This window comes from Boleophthalmus pectinirostris, unplaced genomic scaffold (genome assembly GCF_026225935.1).
Source record: "Boleophthalmus pectinirostris isolate CB_2022bp ecotype Guang Dong unplaced genomic scaffold, ASM2622593v1 HiC_scaffold_10, whole genome shotgun sequence".
Classification (NCBI taxonomy): Eukaryota; Metazoa; Chordata; class Actinopteri; order Gobiiformes; family Gobiidae; genus Boleophthalmus; species Boleophthalmus pectinirostris.
Window position 1 is genome coordinate 25,943,495 of NW_026570971.1, and position 19,073 is coordinate 25,962,567.

General features: G+C 38.5%; 1 protein-coding gene across 1 annotated transcript in view; it reads right to left on the minus strand.

Annotated features, from left to right (window-relative positions):
* Positions 1-19,073, minus strand: part of slc7a14a (solute carrier family 7 member 14a) — a 41,002-nt gene that overhangs the window by 879 nt on the left and 21,050 nt on the right. The window contains exons 3-9 of the mRNA XM_020923276.2: positions 17,206-17,442; positions 15,131-15,348; positions 14,891-15,037; positions 11,106-11,314; positions 10,086-10,233; positions 9,015-9,510; positions 7,572-7,808 (exon numbers count right to left, since the gene is read on the minus strand). Coding sequence (XP_020778935.1) covers positions 7,572-7,808; positions 9,015-9,510; positions 10,086-10,233; positions 11,106-11,314; positions 14,891-15,037; positions 15,131-15,348; positions 17,206-17,442 — 1,692 coding nt within the window. The remainder of the gene's footprint in view (positions 1-7,571; positions 7,809-9,014; positions 9,511-10,085; positions 10,234-11,105; positions 11,315-14,890; positions 15,038-15,130; positions 15,349-17,205; positions 17,443-19,073) is intronic.

A 19,073-nucleotide genomic window follows, 5' to 3' on the forward strand; every position in this document is an offset into this window, starting at 1 on the left:
CACAATACAAAGTTGCCATTTAAGATTTGTCTGCGTACACTTGGCTCCCTGGAGTCTTGTGGTCTTTATATACAATGGATATGGAGAAAAAAGTATTCTTATTCATTTCCTACTACTATAGCATGACAATCTGAAACTATATTTACCATATACTTCATGATATTAGTCTGGGAAGATTCTTGAATTCTTGTGAGCTTTAATCTATGTCATAATGGTGTTAGCTCCTCATAAACAAACATTGTGTTTTGTTCCATTAACACATGTTTGAGTAAGCCTTTGTTATTATTTTGTCTACATCCCTGAAGGTCAAAATGTTCTGTCCACCTTGTGATGTCATACAATGGTGGCAGCTACCTTCTATCTTTAGCTCAGTAGATTAAATCGCTTATTACCACATGACATCACAAGGTGGAACAGAGTGTTTTCTGTTTGAGAGAAGAACTCAGCCTAAATAGGCAGAGTTTGTGTGTTAAACATGTGTGAGTGAAACAAAACACAACTCAAGGGACGCGAATGTGACTGTTAGGACGCACCAAATGCAAGTTCAGAGAGAGACTGGCTGAACATAAAAATGCCATTAGAATTCAATAGTTAAACATTATAAAGCGGTTGATTACAGCAGCCCAAACTTTCTCAGGGTTATGGTGATAGAGGTCATCTCCTACAACTCTCGAGGAGGAGACTGTTTAAAACGTCTTCTCCAAAGAGAGACATTTTGGATTTATACTTTGAAGGCTACGGCCCACTCCGGTCTCAATGAAGAGGTGGATTTTTTACCCTTCCTGTAGCTCCCCCTTTGCTCCTATAAACTATTTGAACTCTAAAGCCTCTACATCAGGCATGTCCAAACTATGGCCTGGGGGCCAAATGTTTCCCTCAGACAAATTTTTCTTGGCCCTCATGCTTCCAGGTGAATTTGCCCAAATTACCTTGCATCAATTAAAAATACATTTTTTACTGCAAGTTTTTTGAAAATCTACCTTGATAAAGCAAATTTTTAATATTTCGTTTGTGGTTTTAAGGATCTTTGTATGAATAAAGACAGATGGCTCATTCTAACGTGTTAAACATGCACATATTTCAATTATTCACTGTACTGAGCTCCAGTCTATGGCCCTCGATTGGCCCTCTGTTTCATCTGTGTTTGGCCCTTGATGAAAAAAGTTTGGGCACCCCTGCTCCACATATATCCATGCCTTCTTGTTACTCTGTCTCAGTGTATCATGTCTTTATATTATCTTATTGCCAATTGTTAATTTTGTATTTTTATAGTATATTTTTGATAAAAAATGTTTCTACTTGTGATACTGTTAACTTAAAACATAAAAGGATAGTGGTTCTTGTCTGTTGTGTTAGAATGATATGTTGTCAGAATACTTGGATTCAGCATGTGTATTTTGTTTTTAATGATCACGTGTTTGGGGTTACATGACTCCTATAATTAGAGTCACACCTGCTGCTCACTCTGTCATTCCTGTTGAAGACTCATAAGTAGTAGAAACACACTGGTGTGACCATTAATAAATACATCACAAATCAGAGTGCTTCTGCCATCCTCTTTCCTCTCTGCTCTGTAAAGCGTCTTTGGGAACAGAAAAATGTCTGTGAAAGCACTATATAAATAAAGACTTACTTACTTGCTCTGCAACTCAAGTGATGTTTTTGATAAGGAAACAACTATATAATATAGATCAGAAAAAAACTTAACGTGGGCCCTTTAAAAAAATCTAACAATAACTCATATTATTCAGTTTGAAGTTAAAAACATATCCAGAAATCCATCTTCTTCTCTTATTTGAGCCTGGGAGTGGTTGCTTCTCAGTACCTACACTTGACAAATAAGTGAATGACCTATAGTGGTTCATTGAAAAAGACTCAATGCATGATGCACCTTTAAAAGAAACACGTCCAAAATACACACTCACATACAGTAAACATCTTCTACGGGAAATGAAAGCACATGAGACTAGCTCCTTCCTTCCTCTTAAAAACAAACGTACAAAGAGCCACGCTGGTTCAAACACAAGCGCACCCACAGTCCCAGAATGAAGAAGCAGACTCATTATTTACAGTCACAACATCACACATCTGCAGCTGATAAACTCCATGCTATGAGTCTTATGTAACGGTGCGTGCTCAGCCTAAATCTGACTCAGTTCTGTGGAAATACCTCAAAAGCTATTTATACTCTAAGTTGTTTTGGTTATGCTGATTAAAAACTCTAGATTTTATACGGTGGTTATGCAAAGAAATAAACTTAATGGTCTTATGGGCTTCTTAAAGGTGCTCTGTGTAACTTTTTGGTTGGGGGTCCGTCACGTGTATGTTTTTATGGATACATCATTGCTCTGCTTAAATTGTTCCACGATATGACATTAAACAGTTCTACTTTACATTTATTCCATTACAGGTGGTTTCATAGCTCAAAAATACCCAGAAAAACAGGCATTCTGACTGTGAGCGGGGTCGCCTCTCCACAGATCTGACCTGTAACTTGGTCCAGTTTGGTCTCCATGAAGATTGAAAGGTTTAATGGAATACTGTGAAACATTCCAGATAAAACAATAACATCTCAGTGAAGAAAAAGCATTTATCGGACTCTCCAGAGACGTTACACAATGCACCTTTAAGAAAAACAGGGTCACAGTTGGAAACTCCAATTATTTTGTGGTGGAAAGTGACAAACATGGCAACCCAAAGGAGAATCTGTTTTTGTTTTAGCTTAACATGTTTTGTCAATCAAATGTCCTGCCAACTGAGTGAAGCTACACTGCAAAAAGTCATATTTAAGTAAATCCAGATTACTCAAATTAAGAATATTGAACTTGATTTCAGTAGATTTCACTTGACAAGTAATATTGTCTACCAGTGGAATAAGTCCTTCTTTCGTAATAATATTAAGTGTCTAATTTTAAGTACAAAGAGTTGTTGTTTTCTTATCTTTGGTCTAACAGTCTGCATTTTCTTATTTTATGCACAAACAGTCTTGTCCAATAGTTAATAGTTCTTAATCCACGTCATTTGATTTAAGATTATATTTTTTGCACTGTACTGTCTATGATTAGATAAGCCAACCAGCTCCTGATGTAAGACACCAGAGCACAGGTGAGGTGATGGGGAACAGGTTTCACATCTGCCCTCTGATAAAGGTGACTTTAAGTAAGGTGCATTGTGTAGCTTTTCTGGTGGAGGGCCCATCAAATGCTTTTCTCCATGGAGATGTTAATGCTTTGTCTTCGCTTGTATCCGCAATCTTGTCCTTTCAGTCATTAACCAGAGCTCAAGACCGTAGGTGAGGGTAGGAACGAAGACTGACCGGTAAATTGAGAGCTTTGCCTTTTGGCTCAGCTCCCTCTTCACAACGGTCCGATACAGTAACCACATCACTGCCGACGCTGCACCGATCTGCCTGTCAATCTCACGCTCCATCCTCCCCTCACTCGTGAACATGACCCCAAAATACTTGAACTCCTCCACTTGAGGCAAGGACTCTCCACCCACCCAGAGAGGGCAAGCCACCTTTTTCCAGTCAAGAACCATGGCCCCAGACTTGGAAGATCCTGCTGATCCTCACCTCAGCCGCTTCACACTCTGCTGCAAACCGCCCCAGTGCACATTGCAAGTTCTGGCCTGATGAAGCCCACAGGACAACATCATCTGCAAACAGCAGAGATGAGATCCTGTGGTCCCCAAACCGGACCCCCTCCGGCCCCTGACTGCGCCTAGAAATTCTGTCCATAGAAACAATGAACAGAACCGGTGACAAAGGGCAGCCCTGGCGGAGTCCAACATGCACCAGGAACAGGTCTGACTTACTGCCGGCAATGCGAACACAGCTCCTGCTCCGGTCATACAGGGACCGGACAGCCCTTAGCAAAGGGCCCCGGACCCCATACTCCCAGAGCACCCCCCACAGGACACCACGAGGGACACGGTCGAATGCCTTCTCCAGATCCACAAAACACAGGATGGCATGAAACCTTTCTATCTTCATGGAGACCAAATCAGGCCAAGTTACAGGTCAGATCCGTGGAGAGGCAGCTCACTGTCACTGTTTTTTTTAGGTATTTTTGAGCTATAAAACCACCTGTAATTGATAAATGTAAAGTCGAGCTGTTTAGTGGAACATTCAAAGCAGAGCATTTAGAAACCAAAAGTTATTCGGTGCACCTTTAAGCCTCCTCCTAATTAATTATGTGCATTATGTAGAAATGTAAACATTGAAATTTATTCTTTGGTGAGGTGATCGAAGCAGTTAGAAATGATAAAATTTTAAGATGCTGTTGAGATGAAATGTGTATTTATTTGTGTTTGGAAAGTTTTGAAGCCAGATAAAAACATTTGGCATGTTTTTAATCCCTTGTAAGATAATGATATAAGGCTGATCTGGGTCTGTACCATGAAGCATCTTTAAAAAACAAAACATGAATTTCCCTCAGGATCAATAAAGTATCTCTGTCTCATAAAGCATTAAAAGGACTGGAGTGATTATAAAAGTCTCAGTCATGGGCGACAGTTGTGTGTGCCTCATTGTTCAAGGGTCTCTCTGTACTGGAAAATCGGAGGAAAATCGGGCTCAATGTTAGTTTGGAAATTAAAGACAAACTTCACAACCCCCTAAAAATGACATGTGTTTCTGATAGTGTTTCAGTTTGCATATTTCTGAGTTTCAGATGACATCCCAGTATTTCATAGGCCAGTAATGAAATTTATTGTTAATATGCAGATTTATGATTTGAAGTTCAAAGATCTCTTGTCACTAACAGAAAAAACTGGATTAAACATTTGTGGATTTTCCTTTTGAATATGAGTTATAGAAAAGGAAGAAACAAAAATGTCTCTTCTCTATCTAAGAATAAAACAAAAACACCTATAACCTAGCCAGACTGGTGCCACCTAGTGCCTCCGCTCAATTTATTTCTCTCCAGCGACTAGGTCAAGAATCAAAATACACTAGACGGTTTACAAAAACCCCTGAAGTGTGAGTTCGAGTACCAGCCAAACAGTGAAGAGTCATACATGCAACGATTGACGAGATTGAGGATTTAAAGCCAGAATAAAGAGAATGTTCAGTGAATTTTATCAAGGGGAAAGACGTTATTGCCCTTCTTCCTACGGGATTTGGGAAAAGCTTAATATACCAGTTAGCCCTGTTAACGGAGCATTACATACGTCACAACCAAATAGCAGTGATTGGTTGAATGAAAAAAAAGGATCTGCCTATCTTTGAGCGAACGAATTCTAATGCTGCGAGGTCAGACGGTTTCTACAACGTGAAACCGTCTGATGAATCAGACTACCAATAACCTGCTTTGTCACTCAACATTGTATAAATCTACTTGCAATACAATATTAATGCCCCGCCAAATAATTGATGCCTTGCAGCGACGTCACGCTGGGGGTGTTCTACATGCATTTCTATTGGTGGAATATTCAGCAGTTTCCAAGATGACACAATGCACACAGATAAAAAAAAAAAAAAGCTTTAAGATGGTCTGAAAAGAGAAAAAAAACACACAAAATGGATCTAAACAACACATTTTTCAGGAGCCTGTGATCAATATAAAAGTTGATGGTGCTGTTTAGGAGTTTGATTTTCTACACAAAGGTGAGAGTGACTAACTGAAAAACGGTTGGCCTATGATAGACAGGTTATGACTGTAATTGTGGTCAGAGTGTGTTTAAAAATAAAGCTCAGATTAAAGTCTAACTTGAGTAACAGAGCTTCAGACAGAGTAGTGCATTCAGTTAACTTCACACCCACAGGGAATGTTGATGATCCGCTGTGTCTAGCCAACCTTCATCTACGTATTATTGAAGTGGAAATATGCAAAACAAGTCATCCACATTGGTAAACACGACATGCATCGGACAATTAATTTCATTTAACAGTGTTGACCTTTCGGAAATGATTAATGACTAAATAAAATACACATTAAATACACAGCATGTGATGGGGTTTATGGGAATTAGTTCCGTGTTGCTGCATGTTAATGTGAATATTAAAATTATTGAACTTCATTATCCATATAAACAGCTTAAGGGTCATGGTGTTTACATGTAAATGATGAGGAGGGGCTGGTCGCACTATACAAACTATGTCCTGGTCATGTACAGTCATTTTAGCATGAAATAAAGTACACTGACTAATGTTTCCAGCTTATATGAGTAACAGTATTGTCACATTTACCATTAGCCACGACTACCATGTTATGTTCATCCTATACAGTCGTCCCTCACTATAACACGGTTCACCTTTCGCGGCCTTGCTGTTTCACAGATTTTTTTTGTGTGTGTGTGCCATTTTGCATGCTTTTTTAAGAGTTTGAATGCACATTGTGTTCCTCCACCTGCGTCCTGATTGGCTAAGGGACTGTACACCATTGTCAATCAGTCTCCTCCGTGCCGTGTCTCCTGTACAGTGCAGAATGCGTTCAGCCACATTTACATAAATGTTTGATCTCTGGCAGTGTGACTCTGAAGTGCTGTATGTTTGCAAGTTTTTTCTTCAACAAAACCCACAATGTCGATGAAACGTTCTGCACCGACAAAGGCTCCTGCTGTCGCACACAAAAGGCAGAGGAAGACGCAAACCATCGCACAAAAAGTTGGACTTCTGGACATGCTTAAGGACAATAGAAGTTATACTGCTGTAGGGCACCATTACGGAATAAATTAATCTTCGGTTTGTTACATAAAGAAGGAGGAAAATAACATAAGGACGATAGCAGCAATAAGTTTTAAGAAGGATGCAAAAATGGCTGTAACTGTCCTGTCTGAGAAAAATGTATACAGTGTGTGGAGAGGGGTTTTACAGCCTTAAAACATATATCATAATTGTAAAAAATAAAGATGACTACTTCGCGGATTTCGCCTATTTTGGGTTATTTTTAGAACGTAACCCCTGCGATAAACGAGGGACCACTGTATCCCAAAATTGCAGTTTCAGTCATTACAAAAACTGCAATAATTTGTCACATAAACAGTATTTCTCTACAAACCTCATAATCCCATGTCTTATGCCCTGAAGTTTTTATCGTTTTTTCATTGTTTTTGTGTCATAGTTATGTTAATATTGTTCATGTTTTGTCTTGTTAATCTATTTTATTTTTATTATGCCTCAGCACCATGGTCTTGGGGCTAATTCTAGTTTAGTAATATCTTTATGAACTTACACTGCCTCCCTTCAGTCTAGTCTAATCTAATAAAACTTGTCAACCCTGTGAATATCTTGTGCCAAATGTTACTTTACTTGTGAGAGAATTTAGATAATGTATCCTTCACTTCATTTATCTGTTTAACATTGCTTCCCAGGAGCCATAGTTACATTATCATTTTCCCTTGGCATAACTGACATAACACTGGAGTCAAAATGGCCTAGTCTGATTTTGAGCCTCTTATGCCACACAAATGTATTATATTCTCCAAACCTTCCTGGAAATGTTAAAAATGTGCCGTCTGAAAATAATCCTATAGAACCATACTACTAAAACAATTGCAAATCTAGCTGAAATTACAATACTTGTCAGAAAACAGCTAAATATTCTTCTAAAATTGTTGAAACTTCTTACCCACGAGACACCAGATGGAGAAGCGGATCCAGGTGATGGCGGAGAGCTTGAGCATGAGGTAGATGTTGACTAACATGGCCGACGCGGGGACGAAGGGCACGCAGGGGGCCATGTACGGCAGACGTTTGGGGTTCTCCGGCTGCTGGAGGATGATGATGATTAGGATGGCCAAGACCAAAATGAAGAAGGTCAGAAGCAGTAACGCCCACCAGCTTCCCTCGCCAATACTGCTGGAGCCTAGGTTAGAGATAAAAGAATAACTTTAAAGAGATGCAGTGCTGTTTTGATTTCAGACAGGTATAGATAAAAGTAAGCAACATCTGAGAGAGGAAACTTCACCAAACAAACAAATCATCACGTAATATTCAAAAATCTAAATCAGCGAATTAGAAGTCTTGAAATTCACAAAGATGTAGTCATCAAAACTGAATTAAGCTTTCCAGATCAGAGGTAAAGCCCAATTTATGGTCATGCATCAAATCGTGTGCAACGACCGATGTACAACTTTTATAACTACACGTCAAACTCACGCAGACAGCAAGGGAAAGCAATTTCCGGCACTCCGCTATACCGCTGCATTTTGTGTAATTAAACACAATCCTAGCCTCCTAGCCTTGTGGCTGTGAATTACTTTGTGGTACATAGAACTCTAAGCAGGTCCATAAATCAAAAACAAATACGACAAGGCGACGACGGCAGTGTGCGTCGACTCAGAACTATAATTCAGCCTTAAGCCTCATGTCTCATTATTGAAAATGATCAGTAAGTAGTAAAAAGTATTTTGATGCCAAAATCAGTTGTCTCTGGAAGGCTGAGTTCTTTTCAAATACAAAACACTCTGTTCTAAGTTGTGATATCATGTGGTAATTGATGGGTTTCAGATGACATTACAGCCAAAGTTATTTAATTCAGATGGGAGGAAAGTAAAATGAATATTGTTAAAATGCAGATTTGTGTAGCCATACAGTGAGTTCTTGTGTCTAGACACTGATAGAAATGTTCAGGTTCAACATTTGTGAATTTACATATTGTATATTTCATGGTAAAGTACAAGGGAAATCTGGCTCTTGCCCCCATCACATTCTAGAATCTGAAAACCACCAATACAAGAAGTGCTCCACTGTGTGTTCACTAGAATCATTTGGATGACTTCAGCCCTGGAATTGCCAATCTTTGCTGAACAAAACATAAAATATAGCTGGTGGTGCTACTGTAAAGGAGTTGGAGTTGTAGACGGACTAATAATAAAGGATTACTGAAACATTTGTGAATGAAAAACAATTCCAGGTATACTATCGATGAGGTAACATTACAACAGAATTCATTTTGTGTAGTATAGAACCTTTAAATCTGTCCCCAGCTTGCGTATACACCTGAACAGTTAAAAATAAAAAAAATCCATTTGCACATTGCTGTCATAACATAACATATGAGAAAACTTACCAAAAATGATGAAGGAGCAGAAAGCGAATATGAAGACAAACAGCAGCAGCACACAGATCGTAACAGTCTTTCCGGTGCTTGGAGTCGGCCGGTCCATTTTCCCCGGTAGACCCAGCCTGATCCTTAAAGTGTAGTACCGCGGACCAATCAGCTTCTTCAACCTCCTGGCCATCCCCGTCTCCGTCTCCTCCGACTCGATCCCTGTCGTCATGTCAACTGTGCCATAGTTGGGGTGGCTGGCGTTGTAAGCGTTTTTATCCGGTTTTCCGATTAGCATTTCGTTGTCACCCAGGGAAGGGAGGTTTTTGGCGCCGCACGTGTTGGTGGGTGGGCCTCCGTACTCGTCCATTTCGGAGGTCGGGGAGCACGCGTCTTTTTCACATTCGGCCAAAACTCCCTCCTTGCGTTTTTTGCTCTGTTCTTCGGACAGGAAGTTGACGAAGCCGTGGATGTCACTCTCGGGTTGGTAACGCAACAGCAGGACACAGAGGCTCACCTGGAGGATGGAAAAAAAGAGTTCATTTTGTTATGTTCTTTCATTAACAAAAAATATACATAAATACTACTACTAATGCACTCTTATGTTTAACTTGTAACTTGGGGTAATAGTTGATTGCCAATGAGGTAAAGATGAAAATAGAAAACATTGGAAAATGAGAAAAATTGTTTTTTTCTTTTTTGCATTAAATTGAGCTAAAATCATGTAGAAATGTGTTTTAAGAATTATTTTTTTTACTGAATGTTGTCTCTTTGCATCTGGAATGCATTTATTAACAGCTTACCCAACCCACTGAGGATTTAAGGACAGTTTTCATTGTTCAAAATTAAAAAAAAAAAAAAAAAAAAGAAGGGTACATACACTAAAATAGCCACTTTTTTTTCCTTTTCTTTTTTTTCGCGATATTTCCATCATAGCAGAACCTCCAATTATTAGTCTTTAGATTCAAAGTTAACAAAAAAAATTAATAAATAAAAAAAATTAAAAGTATGGCAGACCATGTCCAGTACCAATAAGTACTATGGCAAGTAAGTATAGTTCTATAGTCCCACCGTTCATTACACAGGACTTACGAGAGTGTAGGCCAGAAGCGTTCCTATGGACATCATCTCTATGAGGTCTCTGAGGCTCACCAGGAGAGAGAGCAGAGCGGCCAGGAACCCAGAGACCACACAAGCCACAGCGGGGGTCTCTGTGTATGAAGACACATTAGCCAGGAACCTGCACACACAAAAGTACCCGGTTAGAAGACAGACATGGAGAAATACTGTGATTATGTTGTTTAGAGACAGAATACTCAAAACAATTAAAACAAACCAATTAAAACAACAGGTCTTAATTGGTCACCACACTTCCTAAAGGCAGACAGGGGATGTGCTAAACAGTTATCCATGTGTTTGCTCTCAGTGTTGGTTGATCTGCATGTCCTTTATTGACTGCTGACTGACTTAGATTTTCTAAATTTCTGTTTGTTAAATCAGCTATTTTGTGAAGCTCTGTGAGTGACTGCTGTTGTGGTTTGGGGCTATGTGAAACAAAGTGAATTGTGCATCCTTTTTATACTTGGTCATTTTTAAATGTTTCTGTGGCTAGTAGTAGTACTACTTTAGTTTAATTTATATTTCAAATACTGTCCAGTTTTGGAATTGGCAAACCATCTCTTTCATTTTGTTTTGTTTTTTTCTTAATTTTACTACTTTCTACATTATATATACGTAAAGAAGACATCACATATGAAGTAAAATATATGAAATAATGTAGCAAAGAAAAATACCTACTACTGTAAATAACTCGACTACTGTTTTAATATGTTTCATATTCAAATCCTCAATTTACCCAGGATCCGCTTTGTCGAAAAATCTTTACCTTGCTTCATATATTAGATGTCTTCTGTGTGTATATATAATGTAGCAAGTAGTAAAAAATAAAATAAAAATTTAAAATGAAATGGCAGGGTGTGTCCAAACTTTTGACAGGTAGTGTAGATATAGGGAGGACACCACCTGGCATTAAACTGAAGAGGAAAACTTGAGCTCACTTCTACAAAGTGTGTGTACAAAGAAGAAGTATTACATTACATATACAGCTCTTACTTGAAGAGCAGCCCGTCCCCGGCCATGGCGTAGATAACTCTGGGCATGGGGAACAGAGAGCCGAGCAGAGACACGGTGAGTCCGGCGATGGAGCCCACTGCTACGATGTATTTGGCAAACATAGAACCGTGCTGCGCAAACATCTCCATGAGCGGGGCGTCTGCGTCGATCTCGCTGTACGGCACCATCAGGGTCAGGATCACAGACACCTGGGGCGAGAGGGCACAGCTAAAGTTTAGAAGGGCTGGTTCATTTGGGGGTCAAAAAGTCTAATTGTATTTGTTTTGTTGATTTTGTTTTTCTGGTAAGCACTGCAACTGTTATTAAATTCACACACACCACTTTCATACTAGGCAATGAGGGTTAAGTGTCTTGCCTAAGGACACAACAACCGAACTTGGTCTGAGTGGGAATAGATCCTCTGAATTCGGGCTGGGGGACCACTGCTCTAACCACTGAGCCACTGTCGCCTCAAACCTGACAGAAACCTAAAATAAAACCTATAAACTAATGCAACAATCACATGAATTATTGTAAATGTCTAAACTACAAAGCTTTTTTTTTTTTTTTTTAAACAAACCAATTTCAATCTTCACTATTTACCAGTTAAACATTTGACATTTAAACTGCAATACAGTATCAAGAAACTAAATAAGTTTCGTGATACTTATTATCATGAAAATAATGATACTGTTTTTACAGTCCATCAGAAATATACGGGTAAATATCTCTGCTATTGCACAAACATGAACTGTAGATGTATCTCATTAATGCAGAAAATATTATTATCACTATATATCCTTGTTTTTTGGAGCTTTTAAAACATTTCAATAAATGATGGCTGCTTGATTTTGTCATTTTGTAATTTTGCATATTTCCATATCTCCCACTTCTCACTGTGTCTAGTCATATTTTCTTATCACTGTATGCGTAGCTGTGTATTTGTGTATTTGTATGTGTGTGTGTGTGTGTGTGTGTGTGTGTGTGTTGTGAAGCTGACGTGTAAATTCATGCAGGGCCATCTGTCACAGCGACTGACCCGCGATACACAGGGAGGATTTGCCTGGACCGATTATAGCCCCAGAAAAGCATGAGAAAAGACCAGCCCATAGAAATGCCTGTGTCCTGTTGAACTTTGACCTTTAGGCATTTACTGTAAACGTTTATTGTCGTCAAGAATAATATGTACTATTTAGACTGCATCCTAAAGTCATTGAAATACTAAAAAGAAATGTTGATCTAAAACAACATAATAATAGAAATAGGTCCACTGTTTTCCTGTTCAAAATATATTTAAAGGTACACTACGGAACTTCTGCTTCTCTCTCTGAATTTGTTATGGAATATTCCAAACTATTGCATTAAACCTGTGTAATCTTGCATTTATGAAATTACAGAGGTTTTTATTGCATCACAAAATACGCATGCCTCTCCACAGATCTGACCTGTGTAGTGTACTACATAGATCTACATAATGTACAGTAATAAATTGTTATAACGTGCAACACTTGATATGTTTTTAAATGCTTCATAGTAATAAATTAAATTAAATATTACACAAAATTGACTCTTGTGAGGTTTAAACCATGTTATAATGTTTCCTCTTCAAAAACATACCTGGAGTTGTGTTTTATTTCATGCACACTTGTTTGAGCAATCCTGTTTTATTAGTCTATCTACATCTCAAATGATAAAAATGCTCTTTTTCACCTTCTGATGTCATGAAGCAAGTTTCCAAGTTAACAGTTACTTTTTTTTACCTCTTGTTTAATAGAAATAGGCAAACCCAGGGCTGAAATTACCAAAATGATAGTGAATTTGCATGGCATTTAAAAACACAGTGGAGCCTTGTCTGTATTACCACATGACATCACAAGGTGGAACAAAGTGATTTAGTTTGATAGAAGAATTCAGTCTAAATATGCAGGATTTGTGTGTTTAACATGTGAATGAAACAAAACACAACTCCAGGTATGTTAGTGATGAGGAAACAACATTATAACACAGAAAATAGCATAATATGAGTCCTTTAATTAACAACATGCCTTGAAATTGAAATCTTTCTGTCCTTAAACAATTGAATCCCAGTTTGTAGTTCGTGTTATCAGAGAGTTTGCACAAAGCTGCAGAATTGGGTCATTTCTGGAGCTTACAGAGTTTCATACAGCGTTAGAAAGAGTGAGAATAAGTGGGATGAGTTTCAAAGAAAAGTTGATGCAATCTTTGTTCTCTTTGGGAGGTGCCAAAATTGCTCTATTCTTATTGGCCAATTTTAAACCGTAGCCATGGCAACAACCTTCTGGATAAAAACTGTCAAAGTAGATTGTGTGAGTGGAATAAGTCGAGATCAGAGCTGGGAGACACCCACACTCCAGAGGTCTGATACTCGGCCTGTGCGTCTTATTATAGATACATATATCTTTTATGATTTGACAATGCATCAAAAAGCACTTTGTACATAGGCTACATGCCTGAAGCGTTAGACATGAAGTTAACCAAACTCATAAACTACACACATGCTCCAAACTAGTGACAGGGGAAGGGTTATGTCATTCTACAAATGTAATTTGTATCTGAACACATGAACATGTAGATGGGTTAAAATTACTTTAATCTTAGTTTTTATCTTAATCATGTTTTGACTAGTTTAGATGAATTTACTGAATGGAATTCATTTGGGGATCTTTATGACTTGTTACAATACATGACTTCTCATTTGCCAGGACATGATCACTGTAATAATTGTCCAGAATCTTGCTCTTTTCTGTAACCTGCTGAAACTATAGTATTACTTAATTATTCAACTTATTTTAGACTATAACCATTTATTTATTTTTTTGCAGTATTCAAACAGAATATAGAGCCTATGTGAGCAAATGCCACGTGTTGTGTGCCATTGCCCCTTTCAGTGTGACATCTTGCAAAAATCATTGCTAATAAATTTGACAGAGCAGTGGATGCTGGTTCTTATTTATACAGCAATGTTGAGTTTGGCTAGCCAGGCTGGCGCCATCTTGTGCCTCTGCTCAATTTAATTTCTCTCCAGCGACTAGATCAGGAATTGGAATACACTAGATGGTTTACAAGAACCCTAGAAGTGCAAGTCCTGGCACCAGCCAATCAGTGCAGAGACATATATTCTGTGATGGCAACAATTCCAGAGATCAAGGATTTAAAGCTGAAACAAAGAGAATGTTTGGTGAATTTTATCAAGGGGAAAGACGTTATTGCACTTCTTCCTTTTGGATTTGGGAAAAGTTTAATATACCATTGAGCCCCGTTAGTGGCGCATTACATACAACGTGACCAAATAGCAGCGATTAGTTAAATTTAAAAAAGTACCTGCCTACTGTCGAGCGAACAAATTCTAATGCTGCGAGGTCAGATGGCTTCCATGAAGTAAAACCAGCTGATGAATCAGGCTATCAGGCTTTGTCAGAGCATAATATATGCTTTTAAAGACGGGGCACCTGGCTATGAAAGGAGAAAGTAGGTACTGAAATCAATTTAACTTGTTCCGAGCTCTAACAACCCCTTTGATGCTTTTGGACATGAGGTTTTTTCAGATGGAGAAGTGAAGCATGGTGGACAACCCTTACAGCCAATCAGCTCTCTTCTCAAAGCATCATATAGTGCCTCATGTGGCTCTTTCTTACAAGTTTGTAATATAAATGCATATAAAATATTTTAGAATTAAATACTCTTTTAGTTGCAGGAAAACAATCTGTACCAATTTATAAAAGAAAAGTAAGAAATATTGAGTAATTCCTCTTGAAGTCACTTACAGACACATAAGCGGTGAGGCAGGTGATGAGTGATGCGGTGATGGCGTAGGGGATAGACGTGTTGGGACTCTTGGCTTCTTCTCCTGTTGTGGCGATGATGTCAAACCCAATAAAAGCATAAAAACAGGTGGCTGCTCCTTGCATCACCTGCAGGCAAAAAATAGATCAACAATTATTTAAACCAAAACACACACACACAGCTGTCTCCTCCATTTGTCCCCCTCTGTGATTGTTACTCACCCCGGACCACCCAAAAGGCAGGAAGCGCCCCTCGTCCCAGTTCTCTCCGTTGACGAAGAAGAGGCCGGCGATCATCATGAAGATCCACACCACGAGGTTGATGACGTTCAGAGCATTGTTAAAGCCCACAGAGTTCTTTACCCCCAGAGCCACGATGATGGTGACGAGGAGAGCGATGAAGAGCGCAATCACGTCTGGGTACGACTGCTCACCTTTACCTGCAAAGACAAAATATGTTGTAAAATATGATAATGTACATAGAAATACAATTGTTTTAACGTCTGTTCCAAACTTCCAACCCAGTCCTCTTTATTTGTACAGCACATTTTAAAGTCTGTCTGCATCTCTGAAGCTCAAAATGCTCTGCTCCACCTTGTGATGTCATGTGGTAGTTTTCAAGTGAGCATCTACCTTCTACAGAGTATGTTCAGTTTGAGAAGAAAACCTAGCCTAAATTTGCAGATATAACTCCAGGTATGTTTTTGATGAGGAAACAACATTATATCAGACAAAACACTGTAAGATGAGTTCATTAATTGTAATAATGGATTAGTCTATTCATTACATTCAGTAGTAGTAGTAGTAGTAGTAGTAGTAGTAGTAGTAGTAGTAGTAGTAGTAGTAGTAGTAGTAGTAGTAGTCATCTTGCAGCACTACAAAACAAAACATACTACAGGATCATGACCACAAGGGTTTAGGCTGAAGTAAAAAGTACTTATAATATCAAACCCTTTTAAACAATGACAGAATTTCAATCAAAAAATTTAACAAAACAGTGTATGGACAGCAAATTTGGATTTACAATTTCACTTACAACTTACTGTATATATAAGAGACAAAATATAACTTAAAACAAACAACATTTTTTGCATAATTCATTTATTCCAGAGCTCTACATCTTTCAAAACATAACACTTTATACTCTTTTTTTAAAGGCTTCTACAGTGTCTACTAATTCCATACTTGTGGTGGCACACCATTACTGTAGTCACAGCTGCCCTGGGGCAGTCTAACAGAACTGATACTGCAATCCTATGCCTATGTATGAATGCAGTGTATGTGTGGATGACTGGCATTAAGTCAAATCCAGAACCTTCTTGCTTTGAGGTGAGAGTGCTGCGTGTGTAACAATACTAACAAAGTGCACTATATAATACTATATAGGAGCTATCTCTTTGTGCCACAGGAAAAAGTAAGAGTTTCCATTGAGCAGTGACCAGCTGCATGGTGGTGGTGGTGTGTATGTGATCACTGTGCGGCCAACAGGAAAGAGCAGTTATCAGAGGGGAGTTATCAGACGCACACATCTGCAATACACATCAACTACAGCTATCTGACTAACAGGCCTTCCACATGGGCTAACACCTTCAAGTATACGTCAGTAATGAACCAGCCCCATTCTTACAGCCTTCTCACCTCTTTTAATTTATGTGGTTCTCCATGATTTGGGAGATCATCCAAGCAGCCAGGAATAAACAACCTCAAACTGCAAATGGGTTCATACTAATCAGCACATAATTAAGACAGGCTTTCTAGTATTCAAGATGTTACCAGATCTGCAGCTTTTGCCAACTACCTATTTACACTGTGCAAATGTTTGGACTGAGTGTCTAAACTGTGCGAGTGAGCAGGATAATGTATCAGAAGAAAGTTTAGTAAGGTTTATTGATAGTCCAAATATGACAAAAATATGAAAAATGTATTATCTATGAAAAAGTTTTAAATATTAGTTGTATATGCAACTTTTACACTTTTTACACTTTTCATTGTTGTATGATCTGCATATATGCAAGCAAATTTTGTAAAAGAAACACACAATAGGGCCATTCCCTATCAATGAATATGGAATGATCTAAAGTCCTCAAAATGGCATCTATAATCATGAGCTATCCTCTTTCTTGCTGTGTGCTTTTCTGTTCTATTCTAAAATGTGCAACATCTTTGAAAAACAAATACACAAATCAACCACGCCTCACACCCCCTCGCTCTTACTTACTCCCCCTCTTCCCTCTTACTCGCTCACTAACCCTCCTCCTCCTTACTCCTCCCCCTCCTCCCCTCTCTTCCTCACTCACCCAGTCCTTGCAGCGCCCCCACGTGTGAGATCATGAAGTTGCTGATGCTGTGGTTGGCGAGCGAATCGGCCATGCTGCTGAGCGCCGACGCCCCCGCCGCCGTGCCGATCAGATACTCCAGAATCAGGTTCCAGCCGATGAAGAAGGCCACGCACTCGCCCACCGTCACGTAACTGTAAGTGTAGGCTGACCCGGTGGTCTTAGGCACGCGGACCCCAAACTCTGCATAACACACACCTATACAAGACACACAGAGGGATTCATGAGCAAGTGGAGATACTGTACAAATAATAAATAAAGTGTCCAAAACACCCTTACAGAATTACTGGTGTTTTTATAGCTCAAAAATACCTAGAAAACTGATATTCTGACTGTGAGCAGGTTGCTTCTCCACAGATCTGACCTGTAACTTGGTCTGGTTTTGGGTCTCCATGAAGATAGAAAGGTCTAATCCCATACTGTGAAATATTCCTGGCAAAGGACTAACATCTCCATGGAATAAAGTGTTTGATGGACCCTCCACCAGAAAAATTACAGTGCACCATTAAAATTAAACTACTATAACAAATTTTCAGATGTAAGTCTCATTGCTGCAAAAAAAAAAAGCTTAGCCAAAACTTTAGATATTAACACTTAAATCTATCAGAAAATGACTTAAAAGCAGTGAAATTATCTACCACATAAATTTACTTGACAAGTTCTCTTGAAATAAACGACCTCTAGACTAGAATTAAGCAGTCTCAGAACTAGTAAGTAGATAATAAATCTGAAAACAAGATTAAAACTTTATATAACGTTGAAAGTCTTGGCCAGATCAGAGAAATTTGCTTTGATTATGTGCAAGTTAAGAGCTTTTTCTTTTTAAGGCGCACTATGTAACTTTTCTGTTGGGGGTTTGCAAATTGTGTGTTTTGAGATCTTATTGCTTTGCCTAAAATGTTCCACAGTATGGCATTAAATGCATCTATGTCCATGGAGACAAGCAGAAAATGCATACAGGCCAAGTTATAGGAGAAGAGTTTAGAGTAAAAATATGTGTATTTCAAAGCAATAAAAATATCTATAATATAATAAATGCAAGGTATTTGTTTAATGCTATACTGTGGATCATTCCAAGCAAAGTAATAACATCTCCACAGAAAGTAGCAGGTGGCAGACCTCCCACCAGAAAAGAGACACAGTCCACCTTTACTTAGATGAAAACCTTAAGTTATTAAATTGTATAATATTTGTCTTATATTTATGGCAGTTATAGTTATACTTACATAGATTAGAGTTACATTATAGGTCTATTTCATTTAAGTAAAAATTACGTGAATGAAGAAAGTTTTATGATGATCTGAGTCACTTTCACTTGACAAGTAAAATGATATACTTTATAGACAAATTATAGACTTTTTGTACTGAAAATATGAAAATATATATTGCTTCACTTGAGCGTGCTTTGTGTAACTTTTGTAGTGGAGAGTCTGTCAAATGCTTTCTCCTGCTTTCTTTTTGTCTGAAATGTTTCACAGTATGGCATTAAACCTTTCTATCATCATGGAGACCAAATCAGACCAAGTGACAGGTTAGATCTGTGGAGAGGCGACCCCGCTCACAGTCAGAATGCCTGTTTTTCAAGGTATTTTTGAGCTATAAAACCATCTGTAATTGCATAAATATAAAGTAGAGCTGTTTAAAGTCATACTGTGGAACATTCCAAGCAGAGCAATGACACATACGTAAAAACAAGCAAGTGGCGAACTCCCAACCAAAACATTACATAGTGCATCTTTAACAAAAACACCTCTTTGCACTTAAAATAAGAACCAAAGTCTATGTTCCTTCATTTAAGAAACACACTTATTCCATTAGTCGACTATTTT